Here is a 20,287-nt window from a genome sequence, read left to right on the forward strand (position 1 = left end):
CGGAACCAGCATTAACTTTTTCAGCAGTTTGAGCTCCAGTAGCTCTTCTACTGGATGGGTCAACACGGGCCAGCCTTCGCTCCCCACGTGCATCAATGAGCCTCGGGTCTGACCCTGTCGCCGGTTCAACAGTTTTCCTTCCTTGTGTAACAGGGATGCCTTTAGGACCCTGGGGAGTGATGAGGTGAACTAGATTGGAAATTGATAGTTACAGTCTTAAATACAATTTTCAATACTACATAATTGGCGTTGTCGGCAGGATCGGTAGTAGAGAGAGAGAGAGAGAGAGAGAGCGCTCGCTACCAGTGTCCATAAATAATCTTCCCTCACTCTCCAGGGTCCTAAAGGCATCCCTGTAGCACTTTTGGTAAGTCCTGACCACTGCAGACCGGGAACATCCCACAAGAGCTGCAGTTCTGGAGATGCTCTGACCGAGTCGTCTAGCCAGCACTATTTGGCCCCTGTCAAAGTAGCTCACATTCTTACGCTGGCCCATTTTTTTCTGCTTCCAACACAAAGTTCAAAATTCAAAATGTTCACTTGCTGTTTAATATATCCCCCCACCCACTGCCAGGTGCCATTGTAACGAGATAATTGATGTTATTCACGTCACCTGTCAGTGGTCTTAATGTTATGCCTGATTGGTGTATATCCATCTTGAGGAGGACTTAGTTTAGCGAGCCAATGATTTAATATATGTAGGTTTGATTTGGACACATATTTTTGTACGATTAGTCTGAAAAAAAGCTGCATGTTAACCAGAAATAAACCCCCTTCATCCAGGTACATTGATGCTATAAATCCGTGAACAATCCATTCAACCCCGCTCAGTTTTAAGACCGGCCCCCGGCTCACAGAGCAGCCTGGCTAAAGCTAACTCATGTAGAAGAATGCACGGTGAGGATTATGTCAAATATCACTCTCTGGAGCAACATCCGTAAAAACTGAACAACTGCCCATGTTATTCACAAAATGTCACCGCTTTTTTTCTGGCACTTGCATGTTTCTCCCCGCCCTGAAGACAAACGGTGCCCTTTAACTGAAGCGCCTCCTGTCGGCTGTTTCACCTCCAGTCATGTGCCAATCCCCACAGATTACCCAACAGAGAATACACTGCACTATATGGTTATTGTCATGCAGAGGAGCGAGGTGTTAATAGAAGACAGTAAAAAAACGTGGCAGGGTTTTTTTTTTTTCTCGAGCCACCGATGAACAAATTTCCACTGTCAAAACAACATGGGTTAGTGTTCATGCTTCACCGAGCAATGGAAGAAGAAAAAAAGAATGTAGAGAGGGAGGAGAGGGACATGATCGCTTTAAAATATTAATTCATCAGCGGAGGCAAAATAACATGCAGAGCTGAGTTCAGATCACATTTTGAATTGGCAATGACAGGTGAGTAAAGGATTACTGGGGCCTCCTTCCTGTTTAGAGGTGACCTCTCCTCAGATCCTCTGATCTACATGACTCCAAAGAGGAAAGAGGTTGATACAAAAAAAAGAAGAGAGGGGAGGAAGTGGGGTCAAAAGAAACGGACTAAAAAAAAAAAAGAGGTCTGCAGGTTTGCTGTCATGCACAGGTGTCAGGCTTTTATTTTGTTGGTCAAAAAGGGGGGAAAAAAGAGAAAAATACCTTCATCACCGCCACCATCATTACTGTTGAAATCTGCGCCTTGCGTGTTTGCCCCTAGTGTTGAGGAGAAAAGTAGAATAAGGGGAAAGATTTTAAAATGAAAAAGAAGAGCCAAAAAAAATCTCTCTTTCTTAAAAATAGATGAAAAAGGTTCGTGGTGCTGTGTGAGGAAAAACAAGAGGGAACAAATTGATCGTGTGCTGAAACAGGCTGTGGTGTGATGAAGTGTATTTGACTAACAAGGAGCACAACAGCAGCCTGGCAGGACCAAAACGGTTCCACCAGCTCAAACAAATCTGCCACACTGGTCTGATACACACTCTCATTAACTGTACGGTCACGGGCAGATTCACAAAGAACGCACTGCGGCCGCTGACAGCACCATCACTTGCAACCGATATCTGCCCCGTCTCAACGAACCCATTCGCTAAAAGATATTACAGCACAAACAAGCCAAAAAAGTTGTGCAGCTGAGTGAGATTATTTTTGATAATTGCAATTATCCATGTGGCAAAAGTATACATGTTTCACCAAGAACACAGTAGGCTGAACAATAGCAGAGAGAAAAAGAAAACTTCAGGCGAGGACGATAGATAAAAAAAAAAACATAGTTACACATTTTATAAAGCTAAAAATGCTGTGTGTGCTATATTTACACTGTATCCCAAAAACATGCATCATTCGGTAACATTTTATGTTTTTGCACACATTGCTGATGCCACTATCATCTCCTCTCTCTGTAATCCTCCAGAGGTGTAACCCCCCTCCCCCTTAACAAGCCGTTAAGATTTCTGTCCATTTGTGATGTCACACATCTACAATATTTAGACCATTTCACAGTTTTGAACGTAAACATTCTAAATGAGTCCCAGTTCATTTCCTGTTGCAGTGTATGTGAATAACATTAGCTGACAGGAAGTAAACATGGACCCAAGCTGTTGCCTAGCAGCGCAACTCCATTGCAATACCCTTGAAAAACGCTAAAACGGAGCGTTTCAGACAGAGGGTGAATACAGGTATATTCAGACAGACAGTATGAGGAAAAAAACGTTTTTTTTTTAACATTGCAACGTGTAAATCTGTTCCATTAGAAACACAAAATACAAGTATTAACCTGAAAATGAGCGTGATATGGGACCTTTAAAAACTGCCCAATTCAATAAAAAAACAACCCAAAATCCTAATCTTGCCGTGCAAAACTGTAAAACCATTACGTGTGCAATATAAAACACATCATAAGCATACAAAGCTTCATATCTGAATCAAATAACCAAAGATAAAATGTTAGATAATTAGGCTATCGCAACCCCAAAAGAGTTCAGTCAGACAACCGACTATGAATTCCCATGTCAATGATGTTGACGTCAAGGTAAATAGGTCCTCCATACTTACTCCATTATCCATAAAACAGCTTGTTTATGAATATTGTTTTCATAAAACCCTGCCAAATGTTGAAAAAAGCAGCCCATAATATCATCCACCAGCCCGACTCAATCAAAAGTAGCCCAACTGGGCAGAAACCAGACCAATCTGTCAACACTGGAACTACTTTCAACCACTAAACAATCTCTATGAAAAACTGTCCATAGTCTGTAATTACAGTAACAGAGAAACTTAAAAGAGATATTGTTTTAATTTGGACATGCATTTATGTGATGCTTTGAGTGCCATAAACTAAATCCCATCCACCTCCACTGTATTAATGCGGAGGCAGAAATCTATTTGCATGAAGAGATACCGGTGAAGGGAGAAGATTAATATGTTATTTTCTTTTTGTTATTTGGGTGAACTGACCCTGTAACCTCATCTGTTATCACAGCTTATTGCTAAAACTGGTCTCCACTGTCAAACATTTGGCCCTGGCAACGATCCAGCCTGGAACAAAGGGGCTGTATGAAGGCAGCTCTGGTCCGGGATCAGTGTGGGAGTGTTTTGTCTGACTTTGAAGGGCAAAAAGTTGAGTCAGAACTCGAAGATCAGCAGGGAAAAAAGACACCTCCAACACTCACTATGACTATGAAATATTAAATTCTGTAAGTACCTGTTTCACCTGCGCTGGGTGTTAATTACATTCATGTGATTTCAAATGAATTGAGACTAAACAATCAATGCAGCCTAAAGAGATATTGTTCTCCGTCAGGTGGTGTGAGTTACTGCAGTGATGGACATGCAGCTCCAGTAATTAGACATGTCCCAGCCAGCTGGTGGATTGCCAAATACAGATGAACAGCAGCAAACAAGCTGAGCTAACAGCAACATTAGAAACATAAAAAACACGCCTATTTAGTTTTAGGTGTTGCTCATTCTGACTGGCAGCTCACTGCCCATTCCGTCTCCGTCTTGTCAGATAGCTCTAACCTGTCGGACAGGAATGGGCAGCAGGCAGTGGTGTTAACCTGTACGTGTATATCCACTTTAATCCTTTCAGACAAAAGGTATTACCTGTTCTAGATGGTTCCAAAGCTTTTCATGTTGACTTAAAACCAGCAGCTACTGGGAGTATCCAGTTACAGTTCAGAGCCTCACCTAGTGTCCATGTAATAGTTAGTTTCAATTGGCAGCCCGTGGGCCGAACCCGTCCCTTTAAAGGTCCCATATCGTGCTCATTTTCAGGTTCATACTTGTATTTTGTGTTTCTACTAGAGCATGTTTACGTGATTTAATGTTTAAAAAAAAACCTTTATTTTCCTCATGCTGTCTGCCTGAATATACCTGTATTCACCCTCAGTCTGAAACACTCCATTTTAGTACATTTCAACGGAATTGAAATGTTTATCACCTAGTTATGAAAGGATCTCCTGCGGTATCAAATCAGAAACTTGTGCATTCCTTCTTGGACCATTTTATGTTACCTTGAAAGAAAAAACAACACTAACTTTTTTTTCCCTCAGTTATGTCTTGTTAAGCACAGAAATACTTATTTTATTTATTAATAATAAGCCGACCACCTCACGGTACCGCCAGCTGTACGCGCGTCTGTTTTTAAAGCGTGTTTGCACATTTGTAACTTTACCTTTTTTAACTTTTTATCTTTCCAAATAAACCTGCAAAAAAGGTCCATATGTCACCTGTTCCATCTGTTGCAAACCCAGTCCAAGTTCTTCACATTATCAAGCTATTGGCAAACTAAATGAAATATAATCTCATTTTATTATGTTTGGACAAACTCTTACATTATCCAACAGTTGCCACATGCCCAGCTGAACAACTTTAGTAGGTCTACTAGTAGGTCTACCCCCCCCCCCCCCCGCCCATTTCTAACACCTGAGCTAATTGTTATGCATCGAAAAAATGCTCAATCCACAGAGAAACACACACAGTATTCAGAAACTGAGCTTTTGAAACAAGCCGTCAGGATTTCTGTCCATTTGTGATGTCACAAATCTACAATATTTAAACCATTTCACGGTTTTAAACGTAAACATTCTAAATGTGTCCCAGTTTATTTCCTGTTGCAGTGGATGTGAATGACATCAGCTGACAGGACGTAAACATGGACCCAAACTGTTGCCTAGCAACGCAATTCCATTGAAATGTACTAAAACGGAGTGTTTCAGACAGAGGGTGAATACAGGTATATTCAAGCAGCCCGCATGAGGAAAATAAAGTTTTTTTTTAAACATTAAAGTATGTAAACATGTTCTAGTAGAAACCCAAAATACAAGTAAGAACCTGAAAATGAGCACGATATGGGACCTTTAAAGATTTGCTATAACACCCACACATTCAAAGTTTCCTCTCAGCTCAGCATTGATGTCTCCAAACTCGAATCTGTGAACTGTGTTGAGTTATGAAACATCACATGTGATGATTTTGTATCGGGTGAGTGCATCTTTAAACTGTGAAATCTGCTGTAATACGGGCTTATTACTGCAAGTGCCGCTTCACTGTAATGACACGAAGCAGACGCGATATAAATGAGAGGGTTTTTTTTGCTGAAAAACAAATGGTGCTCATTATGAATGCCGCCCAATAGTCCTTGAGCTCTTGTGCCGTTCACAGTGTATCATCTGCTCGACTCATTGTGCTCCCACCTCCGTGCTGCGTGCTGTAGCATTCACTGATCAACACATGGTGGAGAATAGGTCTCAACAGGCACATAATGTGGCAGCATGGCTGGGATGGTGGAGTGTTTGCACAATATAGCTGCTCACTGAGAGGGCAAGCTGCACAAACACGGGCTAGTGCCATGATGTCAGTGTAACTAGGCCGAGCGTGAACGTCCACATCTGCTCGGGCTGTTCACACACACACACACACACAGATATCTGCACAGCATGCCATAAATTATACAATAAATCAGAATAAATACGTGTAGATGAATAAGCACAACCTCAGCCTAATGAAACCAATATTTCACAGAGGTTATATTATATAAACCCTTTGACTGTTATAAACACTGATGCTGATTGGCCTCATTGTTGATGATTTTACAATCGCCTGTACTGTGACAATATGAAAACTCATTGACTTTAAAGGTCCCGTATTGTAAAAAGTGAGATTTTCAGGTCTTTTACTTTAAAAATCATGTTTAAGTGCTATATAAATACTGTTTAACTATTAAAACGCTCAATCCACGGAGAAATACACATATTCAGAAAATTGTGCATTTGAAACAAGCCGTTAGGATTTCTGTCCAATTGTGATGTCACAAATCTACAATTTTTAGACCATTTCATAGTTTTAAACGTAAACATACAGCTGTGTTATTGCGGGGAGCAATTGAAAAAGAGTGTGACACCACCACAAGTAATACTGGCTAGAGCTGAATGTGAAGAAAAAAATGAAGTCACATGTAAGCAAGTTCAAGGCTTTGATTGTCCATTCTGTATGGTTTGGTAAGAATGGAAAACAATGAAGCGTGGTGGCAGCAGTGGCAGAGTTTAGTTGCTATGAAATGGAGACAAGTGCTGCTAGCTAATAAAGGAATATATTATATTATCTTAGCTAGCTGATTAGCTTTGAGGAATCGACCGGCTAACAGAACATTGGTTAAAGAGAAAATAGCTGATGCCAGGATTGAAGGATTGAAACCTCTGGCAATAGGCCTACTGGTTTTGGACTCTAACAGCCTTGCAAAGACATTGAAGAGTTGGAAGGGGTAGTTAACACTGTACATGGACATTACCTTGAAGAAAGCATTTTTACTATCTCATGAGAGAGTGTAAGAGAGCTACTGGACACTCTGATGAGTGACAGCGCGTCAGCGAGGAGAACAGTGATGACGGCACTGTTTGACGGACACTGTAATCCAAAAGTGAACGAGACTGTTGAGAGGTACAGATTATTTGTGGGGAACCAAGGATTAGTAGAAAACCAGACAAATATGTCACAGATTTGAACGTCTTGGCCAGTAGTCACAATTTTAGAAACATTAAAAAACTCATTGATAAGACATATCAAATTGTGTGTGGAATAAACAGTCCTGCAATGAAGGAGAGATTACTCAAGGGAGATCTAATCTGATACTTGGCTGCAAATATGTAGAGCTAGCTGTCAACGGAGAACGGCCAAACACAGCAAGGACAGACAGTAGAGGAAGTTCCTACACTGAAACAGACTTTTGTGGTAAAACACACGAGAGAAACAAGAACAAGTGTCCAGCTTTTGACAAGAAGAACCTAATTTTGCTACTAAATGCAAATCAAATGTTGTCAAACCAAGTAAGGCCAACAACTCTTTGCAGGGATGATGATAAACATTGGTCAACTTCCAGATAGACTGTAACATCATCCCCATACATCTACTAAATGGTGAATGGACTTGCATTTATATAGCGCTTTTCTAGTTTTCCGACCACTCAAAGCGCTTCACACTACATGTCAGCATTCACCCATTCACACACACATTCATACACTGATGGCAGAGGCTGCTGAGGTGCCAACTTTAACCATCAGGATCTAATCTAAATACTCACACACCGATGGCTATGCCTTTGGGAGCAATTTGGGGTTAAGTGTCTTGCTCAAGGACACATCGACATGTGACCCGGAGCAGCCGGGGATCGAACAAATGACCTTCCGATTGGTTGACGACCTGCTCTACCACAGCTGCCCCAATACTAAACCCAGACACACAGCGGGAGCGCACTGAGAAAGAGCTTGTGATGTATAACAAGACCAGGTTATGGTCCGCTCGGTAAATGTAAGGTCAGAAACCAAAGGAACAATAGACTGTACAGACTGGAGTTTCAAAGTGGTGGACCAGAATGACTCCTTTATACAAGAATATCCTGGCCAATGACAGCATTATATTAAAAGAACTGGGTCCTTTGACAAATGAGGAAAGATGTGACGATTAGGGTTGGGGTGATTCGTCAACGTCCGTCATCAATTACAGAAATATTTGCACGACAGCCTTTGCGCACGGGCAAAGCATGGATTCCCCCGGAGAACGGGCTGCAGCCAAAAAAACGTGGCCCATGATCCTCTAAAGTGTGTTTTAGACAGAGACCCAACGATGTGGTGAGTCGCCTCTTGAAACAGCGGTGGCCAGTGACTGCAACTCCTTTCAGACCCGGAGGTCAGACATGAGGAAATCCACTACCTGGATCTAAAAAGGTGCCCAGTGGACCCTAGAGGAACTGGAGCAAGCCACCGTCTTGAGTGGAGAGGCTTATATAACTGTCTCTGCCTCCAGATGTCCAGCACAGAAAGCATCCTTTTGAGTCGGCTCCTGTCAACTCTTTCAAAAACAGCTGCAGCACAGGAGATAGCTTCAAGGTGGGAGGGCGAGACCACATTCAGAGATTGGCTAAATGTGTGAAATCATTGCTACTGCCCTTGAACCCAGCTTGTTAGATTGATGGATTAAAAAAATAACCGTCGCAGTGCAGCCCCAGTGACGAACACATGATGATGTTCACCGGTGATGGCTGCATGGAGGGTGAATACAGCATTGAAATAGACGACAGTGTACCATCAAGTGAACCTATGAAAGAGCAGGCTGCTATGATTGCACCTCTTAAAGAGGAACTGAAGGATCTGGAGAGACAAAGGATCATCACACCAGTGGAACGTAGCGCAGACAGGATAAGTAGTATGGCCTCAGTGACAAAACCGAACGGAAAACCGAGGATCTGCATCGACCCAAAACCACTGAATCGAGCACTGAAAAGAAGCCATTTTGCCTCCCTACAATTGATGACATCCTCCCAGAGATGTCAAAGGCAAAAAGTGTTCTGTGATGTAAAGCATTTCTTCTCAAATTCGAGGACGCTACATCACCACATTCACCACCAAAATCTGACCGGTTCCGTTAGCTGAGATCAAGCAAAGATCACGACGAGAAACTCAGACGCTTCCTCTCCAGGTGCAAAGAGAATAAACATCAAACTAAACGTAGACGACAGGCAGTACTTTACATTGGACACTTGCTGACGGCTGAGGGACTGCGGATTGACCCGGAGACGGTGCGAGGGGTCAGGGAGAGATGCCTACCTGTCAAAATTCTATGACCATCTGTCGGATGATTGTGAGATTTTGAGACAAGTCACACACAAAGATAACTTGTGGGAATGGACTGAGGGAGCGTTTCCAAGGCTGAAAGACGAAATAGTCAATGTTGCTGGCAGATGCACTGAGTAGGGCATACTTACCAGAGACCACTAAAGCTCCAGTTATACTTTCCGCAAGGACGGCCGCACGGACACAAGCTGACGTGGAATCGTGACAAGGAAGAATCTTTTTATACTTCGTGCTGATTTCCCCTCGCAGCAAAACAGACGTTCTCAAAGCTCCTCAAAGTTCTCCATTTTCGCCGCCCATCCGTGTGCACGCACAATTTGGATGTGGGTCAAAACTTAAACAGGAATTAAGATGACTGTATATAATGTATATAGTATATAGACATAGAACTAGTAGATCGGTCCCATCGTCAACGATATCCGATCCAGCTATTTGAGTCAATATCGGCCCGATATCCGATCCAGTATTGGTATCGGTGCATCCCAAGGTACAGGTAAATACAGCTAATTACAATGCCAAGGAAGTATATTAATACACGGGCTTAGAGAGAAAATGGAAATTGCATAAAATCTGCACTTGCAAATGTATAAAAGGTAGATAAAGAGATAATACATTGACCGTTTTTGAGTTAGTAAGCAAAAAAACACAACCTTCTATTAAAAAAAAAACTCAAAATGATGCACGTATCATGAAGCGTGCAGTATATAGGAACCACGTGAATGGTTGTTGAATACAACAGAAGACGGGTGTGATTGCTGCTGATAATAAACAATCATAAACACAGTCTTAGAGACAAACATTTACAACATAGTAATATATATGAATGGTTTGTTTGAGTTAAAGGTGAGCAAAAAGAGCCACAGAAGAAGAATATGCTACAGAACATGATAATAAACGCAGTCTTAAAAGAAAAAAAACAGAAGTGAAAGAAGTGTCCAAACTGTTTTCCATGTTGATTAGTATCATCCAGTGTTCATGTGACATCCTTTATATTTCCCAAGGCGAGCTAGAAGACAGCCTGGTGGCATCCGAGCACTGAATGTCACAAGACTCCAAATGTCACATCCTGACTGCTGTTTTATCAGGCGCCCAGATGCAGCAGCGGGTAGACGGAGAGGAGGCCAGTTCACCGCACGGTTGTTGTGGAAGAAACCCCTCGGCAGCTTTGGTTTCATAGTTATAATGGTACTCTAACAAAAGCATTGGGAATGCTTTATACATTTACTGCACTAACCTTAATTTAAAAAAGCACATTTAGTTTCCATTATGGAGACTTGATACTGATAGATAAGGTTGTCTTTGCATCTTTCCTACAAAGGGCTTTCTCTTTAATTGATGTTCAATTATAATGTTTCTTGGGGAAAATATTCTCCTGAAAGCCAAATCTCAGGGGAAAAAAAGCCCCTCTCACTCACTGCTGCTTGTAAAAAATGCTTTCTATGCTCCTCTAATGGATGCTGGACTGAGACAACGCTAGAGAGAAATAGATGATTCACTTGACTTTAGTTTTACCCAATGTATTTATTATGGAGTGACGGTCAGCAATGATGGTTTCTGTTCAGGGTGGCGGTCTTGGAACAGTTTTCCAAATCTGAAGTTATTGCATTACAAAATAGCCATTACTGTTTTATGATATGTGGTCACGATACATTAATAAAACAACCCGTACTTCCTGTGCTAAAACACTACCTGGCCTGGTACGTGATTAAACAACTTTATTTAAAAATGTGTTCCATGTGAGCACAATCTAAACTAAAATAATAAAGGTATAAAACCAGATTTTGACACACTATTGGTATTACACCATTGGTATTGATTGATGAAGAAGGCCACTGGCAAAAAAAACACAAAAAACTACAACATAACTTTTTTAAAGCTACTAAATCTCTAGTATGGAAGATTTAAAATGCTTAAATTACACCAATTTGGGCTGTCGGAACAATGGGCAGTCCTGATAGAAAGGCTGTCTATCGTGGCTGCCGTCAGCTTGTGTCAGCAATTTTGTTTTCTGTGTTGTGATTTTAATGCGGCCTTGGAAAGTGAAAGTGACTCCCAGTCGCTCACCCAAGTCATTCAGTTAGATACAGTAAATGCGTACATGAAATGGAAAAAATATTCCATTTTGTTTCTTTGATTTGTTTTTATTTTACGCATTTAACATCTTCCATACTACGGCGCTGTGGTGTGCAATTTTTTGCAGCACTGAAATGAACATTATTGTTATAGTTGTCCCTGATCAATGCATTCATCCAACTCATGCAGAAAGGAAGCAAATGTTGTACGTCTATACCAGCAAAAACCTTGGAAAATAACAGAAAAAAAATGGAAATTCACAACGTCGGTTGAATGATTTTTATTTCCCACAACACTGCAGGCAGACTGTGGCTGAGTGTAGCACAGATCTGAGCTTTAGGCTACACCAAATAAAGTGGAAGTGCTGACTTTACACCCTACAAATTACATAATCAGTTGATGTGTTTGGCATCGAGACGCAAGTAAATAAAACTGAGCTGCAGTGGCTCGGAAAATGCAGTCTTGGAGCCGTTTTCTCTCTCTCTCTCTCTCACTCTCTATTTACCTCGGTTTTACCTCGTTTTATCTCCGCCGTATAAAAAAGTGCAGTAAAAGAGTATTTTAATTCATGGAACAGCTTGCTCCAACACTGCACAAAAAGCTGAAAAATGGCTTTTTTGGGGTTTTTTGGGAGCTTGGAATAAATCATGACTGCTGCTGCTGAAACATTAAGCTGTTGGTAGAGCGTATGAAGGGAACAGGCGGCTGTAACACTGCACTGGGTTTCACATTTGAGCCGAGTGTTGAGCAGTAAAACAGAGCTAATGTGGGAGATGTCGACAATTAAACAATAAAGACAAGGCGACGGAGGTAGAAAACATCTTCACTATACAGCCACCTCTCCAGTCGGTATGCAGCTACTGCAGAGACCTTAACACCACTCCAAACTAGCCTCTCTTTCCTCTTCATCTATATCCTCATAGCCTCTTCTCTGTCTGTGCACACAAATGAAAAAGAGCTCTTGGGCTTTTCAGCTGCACACAACCAGCACCTTGGTCTGCTCGGCCCAATGGATTCAGCAGGAAAACGGCAATACAGTCGTTTGAGCATGCTCAGTGCAGGCGGCAACGGATTTTCCTCTTTCAACTTCAAAAATCAGATGACAAAGAATAGGCATCGCTTAATCTGTCAAACCCACTTGAGGTGCAGTAAAACTATAAATCCCTCCCTGATCCTCGAGCCTGCAGGATATTTTGACATTACACCGGATTTCTGAAAAGGCCAACTCGGGGGATATAAAGATGATGGGCAGCGAGGGGAGCTCTAACTGGGATAGACATGTCACTCCTCCGTCGACTGAGGAGACACACTATTATGAGTCTTTTCTCGGTCTGCTCCTCACGCTTTTTGTCTCTTACAATAATGGGAAATAGTGGGATAGAAAAACTGTTCGGTCCATGCACAGATGTGTAGCAACATTTTATGTCGTGTGTCTGAACATCTCATAACTCCACTTTGGGTGATTTTCACGTACAGTCTGAACCCCGCCGCGCTCTGTTTTCCTACAGGTTCACCTCACCTCCAAACACACACACACACAGCAGCGGCTCCCGTTGCTTTCAAGAACCCATTAAAAATAGCTCAGAGACATAGTGCTGCCTGGACTAATGTAGTGTTTCACAATGCCGGTCTGATGAAAACCTTTCAAAACCCCTGTTGGGTGAAAGGATGGAGTCATAGCGGTCGTGCTGAACAGCAGTAGATTTTGGATTATTTTTGATGGCAATTTGGACACACTGTATGATGTTTTCATGCGAACAACAGCAAATTGATATGAATTAATCGTTCAAAAGGACATTTATCACTAACTACTTTGATAGTTGGCAAAATTTGACGGTTCCAGCTACTCAAATGTTATAAAAAGTGAAGTCAAATTTTGTCACTTGACTTCCGTACTTAAGTTATGCCACTTCCTGTGTTATTTAAACCCAAACCGCAATCTTTTCCTTAACCCAGGGGTCAGCAACTTTTACTATCAAAAGAGCCATTTAAGTCAAAATGAGAAATAAAAAATCTGTCTGGAGCCGCAAAACATTTGAGCATCGTGATGACGGTAACACAGCTTATACTCTAAGTATATAGTATATACTGTAAGTCTAATGCAGTGAGGGCCAAAGTGCAGATGTGCGATGGAGTATTAGGGGCCACATTGAGGGAAAAAACATCTGAGATTTCCAGAATAAAGTCATAATATTATGAGAAAAAAATCGGAATATTATGAGAATAAAGTCATAACTTTACGAGAAAAAAGTCATATTACGAGAATAAAGTCATAACTTTACGAGAATAAAGTCGTAACATTACGAGGATAAAGTCATAACTTTAAATATCGTCATGCTGCAGATATGTCTTGGTCCACAAATCATATTCTATACAATTAATAAATCACACCATAATCATTTTAATATGTTTTTCAATGAAAATGAGAATTTTTTTTCTCAAAATCCTGCAGCCTTACTTGTGTGTTAGACCAGTTTTTATTGATAATGAAGCTACGCTTTCTTGCTGACCGACACACTGTTTTCCCTATAACATTTTAACAATAAAAGCATTAACTTAACACAGCTGGCTGAAAACCATCAGTAAGCAGCAGAATAAGGCTGATGCGTGACAGTACAGACAGGAACGCAGCACAGCTCGGTGCAGTTATCCCCCTGAGGATGTCTCGCATGTCATCACGGCTTGGCACGGCACGGCACGGCTAAAGTGGACCGACCCAGGCCCGTGATAAAACCCTATTACTGGCTACTACTACATTGGTCATTGTGGAAGAGAAATGCACATAAAACAGGCACAAAAAAATATTAAACATGCTGTCCACTGATTTATTGTGTTTGGTCCCTACTCCAGTACAATAACTTATCATTCGAGAAAAGCCACCGAAAGAACACGGGATTGTGAGATTATCCCTCTCCTGCACTTTTTTTTTAATCTACCATGTACTCAAGAGCTCAGACTAAATTTAGCCCGGAGCTGTCAAAGATCTCAACCAGACACACACGTTAATGTGTCCTTCCAGAGGCCGTCCACACCGTCCCGCTGCCTCCTAAAACAAGCCCTCTGACCTCCAAACACTCCAGGTCGTGTTCGACACACTCTGAGTCGTGCACACGGCAGGACCTGGGTGTGTAAAGTGCTCCCCACACCCACTCCAAGTCAAAGTGCTCGCTCTAACAGCCTTTAGCCTGATAGCAACACAGACTGCAGGGCTCCAAGGTAATCAGTGCACAAAGAAACAAGTTTAATTTCACCATTAGGCTACCACACATCACTCACTGTAAAAGAAAATGAAAAATGCATTGTAAAAAAAAGAAAAGAAAGCGTGCATGAGCTTGTCCCTGACTGAGCCCAACATGTTATGCAGCTACTTTGTTTGTTGAGAAAATCAAAGGAGCTCTATCGCGTCAAAGCGATTATTAAATTTATGGCGGTTTTGTTTTTTCTTTTCATTATTAAAAGGAAAAACAAAAAGCTGTTTGAGGAGATGTCAGACATGTTCTCTTTTCTCTCTCAGCCTTTAAAGGGGCCTGTTAGTGTATGTGTGTGTGACGGAAAAACATAATCTCCATAGAATATGCAGATGGAAAACAGTTAATGCACAGATAGGACCAAAAATATATACTATACATGTCTCTCCTTTGATTTCAGATTTTTACAAACCGTATGCTGTAGTAAAAAAAAAAAAAAAAAAAGAAATAGTAAAAAATATTTAAAGGTCCCATATTGTAAAAAGTGACATTTTCATGGCTTTTATATTATAAAGTGGGTTTAAGTTCTATATAAATACTGTGAAAGTATCAAAACGCTCAATTCACAGAGAAATACACACAGCCCGTATTCAGAAACTGAGCTTTTGAAATAAGCCGTAAGGATTTCTGTCCATTTGTGATGTCACAAATATACAATATTTAGACCATTTCAAAGATTTAAACATTCTAAATGGGTCCCGTTGCAGTGTATGTGAATGACAGCTATCAGCTGACAGGAAGTAAACATGGACCCGAGCTGTTGCCTAGCAACGCAACTCTGTTGCAATTCCATTGAAATGTACTAAAACGGAGCGTTTCAGACGGAGGGTGAATGCAGGTATATTCAAGCAGACAGCATGAGGAAAATAAAAGATTTTTTTAAACATTAAAGTATGTAAACATGTTCTAGTAGAAACCCAAAATACAAATATGAACCTGAAAATGAGCATGATATGGGACCTTTAACTGAGAAAAATGTGACAGTTGCCCATCAAAAATTATGTTTTTTTTAATCAAATTGCTCCGAAGCATCCACCATTATCAATTCCATAATCAAGCATCTTCAGCATAAACTCTGAGAATGATTTCTAAATAAGTAGCAAATGAAAGCACATGGATGCAATCAGTGTTTCGAGGGAGGAACTGGTTAGCAGACCCAGCCCCTGGGTCCTGTCACTTTATTTGCATCATGCATGTTGGCTGTAAGCATCCATCTGTTACAGAGCACAGCAGCTTCATTATATTTTATTCAGAAAGCAACCATATTCTGGGATAATGCAGTATGTTTACTAAGGAATACCGTCATTTATCAAAAAGTTACCAGGGCCTTTATTGACCTCAACTGCAGAGAGAAGTCTTATTAAAAGCAGTTCTATGCTTAGAATCATTTACTATTGATTAATCACTTTGCTACAGTACTTCCCAGCAGTATATAACAATAATTCCTAGTGATATTATTAATTAAATTAACACAACCTGGGCCCCCATAAGGAAATGGATGGATGGATTAACCAATTAAAAATGATTTGCTCGCCCATTCAGAGCTGAAGAGCTTCTTGTAGCAAGCAGTAGAGACGGCGTTTGCTGCAGGTCTGATGGTGCTGACTGAAACTCCATAAAAAGGATTGATCAGCCTCCTGCATGGGACTGTCACGATCATCCCACTTTTGGTTTATAGGCGTATAATGTCTACCTACAGACCCGCAATGACACACCCTCTCGTGTCACTTCTGGTTGCAAAAAACCAAGATGGCGACGGCCAAAATGCCGAACTTGAGGCTTCAAAACCGCAGTCCACAAACCAAAGGGTGACGTCACGGTGACTACATCCACTTCTCATATACAATCTATGCCCCAAATACAAGCCATGCAATAAGAACTAAGGATGGATAAACTTCTGGTGTCATATAATGTGCATGCCAACTAAGCATAATGCACATTTCCATTGCTTAAATTTCATAAATTCAACAGCATAATCATGCTTTTTCTCATTTAAAGTGTTATTTTTCACACCAAGGTCCTGCAAAATGTTTCACAATAAAAGCCTCAGGCTTAGGAAATAAAGGAAATATACTTCTCAAACTGAGAGAATTAGAGCTATAGGCCTGTCTCTAATATAAGCTGGCTTCAAGTAAACCTCTCGCTCTGCCGCACAAAGGTCGACCTAATGTAAAGAAAAAGTGGCTCATGACATTGAATAAGTGTACAAGGACACTTGGTTTTCTCGAGTTACTATGCAACAGGGAAACACAAAACCATGTTTCCATCCGAGCATTTTAAAGCAAACGATAAAAAAAAGTTTATGCAACAAATAGGCGATGGAATATAAATGCAGGAGCTGCAGCATCCATTCATAGAACCGTAATGTCCCCTGTTGTATTCTGGCCGTCTCTCTGTCCAGCAACGAATACAAAATGCCAAAAGAAATGTCCCCATAAATTTTCTGTTTATATTGAACTTTAGTGGAGGATATTGCCAAACAATTTAACAATCATCATACTACCACACAGTGAGCCTTGGGCAGTGCAGTCCTGTGTAGAAGAAGGGCAGGTATGACAAGCTGTGTTAGAACTTCACCTTCCAATGATGATGATATTAAAGGTACACACCATGATCTTGCTGTAGGGATGCACCAATACTGATAACAGTATCGGGTCCGATACTGTGCTCATGTACTCGTACTCACAAAACGGCTCCGATACAACGGCACCGATACCACTTTACAACAGCGCAACGTTGACCTCTCTTCACCATCTTTCGGGTCCTATCGCACGCGGTACTCGGTATCGGCGAGTACCCAAATGTAAGTACTTGTACTCGGTCTGAAAATGCGATATCGGTGCATCCCTATCTAGCTGTAAGGTTAGTGGGTGCCAGAACACAAATCAGTGATCTTGATGAATCACAAGTAGTACACCGTTTCCTGTGAGTAGAAAAGGACTGAGACCTTCAGTGACGTACTGCCTCAAAATTCAGGGTAGACCTGCACAAGGAAGTGTGAAATACAACATAAAGACAAACAGGACGAAGACAAGAGACACATTCATTTGACCTACCGTCCTCCGTGGGGACGTAGATGTTCAGGTAAAGGCAGTCCTCGCTCTGCTCCTGCACGTAGGTCACCACTGTATCCAAGTTGGCGGTGAACCACACGGGGAGCATATCGTTGAGCAAAAAGCGGTCCTCCAAGAACTGAGGACAAACCGGCGCAAACTGAGTAGCATTCCTGATGCCCGGCCAGGACATGGGCGGCTCCGGCGGCTGGAACCTCCGCTCCCCCGTTGGGGCCAGCGCGTACGGGATCCCCAAATACTGTTCCACCGGTCCCAGGATCTCATTGGGTAACGTGACCTTCACTCCCCGCAATTTCCCATAGTTGGTGGTGACCACGGGTTGCTGCTGGGCCTGAACGGCGGCCACGCAGACGGACGCCAGCCCAATCCACAGCAGAAGGTTGGCCCCGACTGCGGAGCGACACATCCATGAAGGGCCTCCCGGCGCTGACATGCTCCCGCTGTGCTGAGCCTGAGCCTGGCAGGTCGCGGTCCTCGGCGGTCCTCGGCGCTCCCCCTGCCCCTCCACCGAGATGCTTCCCCGCTCCTCCTCCTCAGGCTGCGAGCTGAGCGAAGGAGCTCCAGCCAGACAAAGCAGCTTTCTCAGAGCTCCCCATCCCGAGAGCCTGCATGGAGATTGGCGGCTGCCGTACGACTCCCCTGTCCAGAACAGGAGAGGGCCTGGGATGCTTTGTGGTTACCTGGGCTCCAGCTTGATGGGGTATCCTGAAAGAAAAAAAGTGAGCATCATCACTAATTATGTTTATCCACTTGTCTATATACAGTAGCAGATGAGCTATAGTAGTTAACACCATTAACTCCTCACATCAGCAATGATTAGATTCAGACAAACCAACAACTGTCAAATCCTGTTCTTAGCTAACAGGGGTTGCAGACATATGCGGAGTCAGGGAGGGTCTCGGGGGTGCTGTAGCTACCTCTAGAATAGCTATAGCACCCCCAAGACATTTCTGTGGTATAATTTTTAACTTTTAATGCCCTAAAATAGATTTTATGATGAGTCAAAGTGTGTGTTGAGTTTCTGACGGGGCGATTTCCGGCAGGTCGGAGGAGAGAAAAAGTCATCAAAAATCCACAGAGGCTGGAGCACATTGGACAACAAAACTGTCAACACAAACAAAGCATTTTATTTACATTTATCAATCAGACCATTCAATAATCATCTTGGTGAACACCAAGTTTGTGATCTTGTGATCTGTGGCATAACTGTGCAACAGTGGCTGATGTGTCCCTTTTTGATTGGTCACTTTCAACACCTTTCTCTTAAAATTATTTTCCTAAACCTGTCGAGAGTCAAAGTCAGGGGGTGTTCTTTATTATTATTGTTGTTGGCATTTCTGAAAATGTGCCAATTTTAGCCAATTGGGTACTTTTCAAATGCTATTATCTAATGCTAATACTCAACTGCTTCCCAGATACAACATTGTGATACTTGGGGGAGTGGATGGTCACGTGTTATGTGCTTTATGATTGGACGACGGTGTCACGTGTTCATGAATTCTTCAGGTTCTGCCTTCGCCACATCAGCCACTATCTATTCCATCCAGATACTGTTCTGTGCGTGCGCGGGTTTTGATACTAATTTAACGCCATAAATCTTGGTCATTTGGTCAGTCCAAATGCCCCAAAAAAATTACATACAGGACATGTTCATGGTCCCCAGAGGATAAATCCTGCTAACTGTGGGGATCCCCTGATACCGTTTGATCACAGTATAATTTAAATATTCAATCTGTAATGTCAGTAGCGTGACAAAAATAACCTCAACTCTGAAGAATTTACTTTAGTGAAAGAGAGAAGAGTGAACTTTAACCACGTCACACACTATCCATCCATCCATCCATCCATCCATCCATTATCTGACGTTAGGCGAAGGGGGGGGGGGGTTACACCCTGGACAGGTCTCCAGACTATCACAGGGCTGACACATAGAGACAGACGACCATTCACGCTCACATTCACACCTACGGGACATTTTAGAGTCAACAATGAACCTAACCTGCATGTCTTTGGACTGTGGGAGGAAACCTGAACACCCGGAGTAAACCCATGCTAACACGGGGAGAACATGCAAACTCCACACAGAAGAAACCTGTGACCCTCTTGCTGTGAGGCGGCAGTGCTAACCGCATATATATATATATATATATATATATATATATATATATATATATATATATATATATATATATATATATATATATATATACAGCTGATTCTCATTGTGAGCATGTTGCTGATAAAGTTTAGCTCAAGTACAGCCTCACAGTTCCGCTAGCATCGCTGTAAACTCTTAAAATACTACACTGTCCATATCACAAGTTAAATGCTGAAGCCACAAAAAAAAATGAAAATGAATTATATCTTAATTTTCAACATTAATTTTTAAACAGGGTTTTTGGAAAAATGAATTCAGAAAAACAAGTGGAGGCCTGCTGAGGTCTTGAGATTGGTTGGAATAATTAGATGACAGTTAATTCTCTTTGGAAAGCCCCCCTGACTTCGAACCAGCTCTGTGGGTTTTGGATGCGTCTCACAGTCTCATGATCTCGTGGTTAAAACTAGATGGCATCGCCACCCATTAATTCAATTTCCTGATCGAGTTCTCGCCTCAATCCACTGCCCTCAGGTCTGTAGACACTTTTTGAATACATATTTTTCATATATTTTAAGTGGTTTGGTTGAAGAAAATGTCACACCTGACTGCAAAAAAATGTTGATTAATTACCCGCTCGCTCAAATAACACTGTGTGACACTCAAAAGGCCGGCCAAATCAATTATTAAATATCAAGC

At 41.8% G+C, this 20,287-nt stretch overlaps 1 protein-coding gene across 3 annotated transcripts in view; it reads right to left on the reverse strand.

The window, feature by feature from the left end:
* Positions 1 to 20,287, reverse strand: part of nlgn4xa (neuroligin 4 X-linked a) — a 96,691-nt gene that overhangs the window by 64,933 nt on the left and 11,471 nt on the right. For 2 of the 3 annotated variants that reach the window (XM_037762250.1, XM_037762251.1), the window contains exons 2-3: positions 17,476 to 18,198; positions 1,633 to 1,686 (exon numbers count right to left, since the gene is read on the reverse strand). In XM_037762250.1, the coding sequence (XP_037618178.1) occupies positions 1,633 to 1,686; positions 17,476 to 17,926 (505 nt within the window). In that variant the 5' untranslated portion in view covers positions 17,927 to 18,198. The remainder of the gene's footprint in view (positions 1 to 1,632; positions 1,687 to 17,475; positions 18,199 to 20,287) is intronic. The other variant, XM_037762252.1, reaches the window with a different exon arrangement.

The sequence above is a fragment of the Sebastes umbrosus genome, chromosome 24 (assembly GCF_015220745.1).
Source record: "Sebastes umbrosus isolate fSebUmb1 chromosome 24, fSebUmb1.pri, whole genome shotgun sequence".
In the NCBI taxonomy this organism is placed as follows: domain Eukaryota; kingdom Metazoa; phylum Chordata; class Actinopteri; order Perciformes; family Sebastidae; genus Sebastes; species Sebastes umbrosus.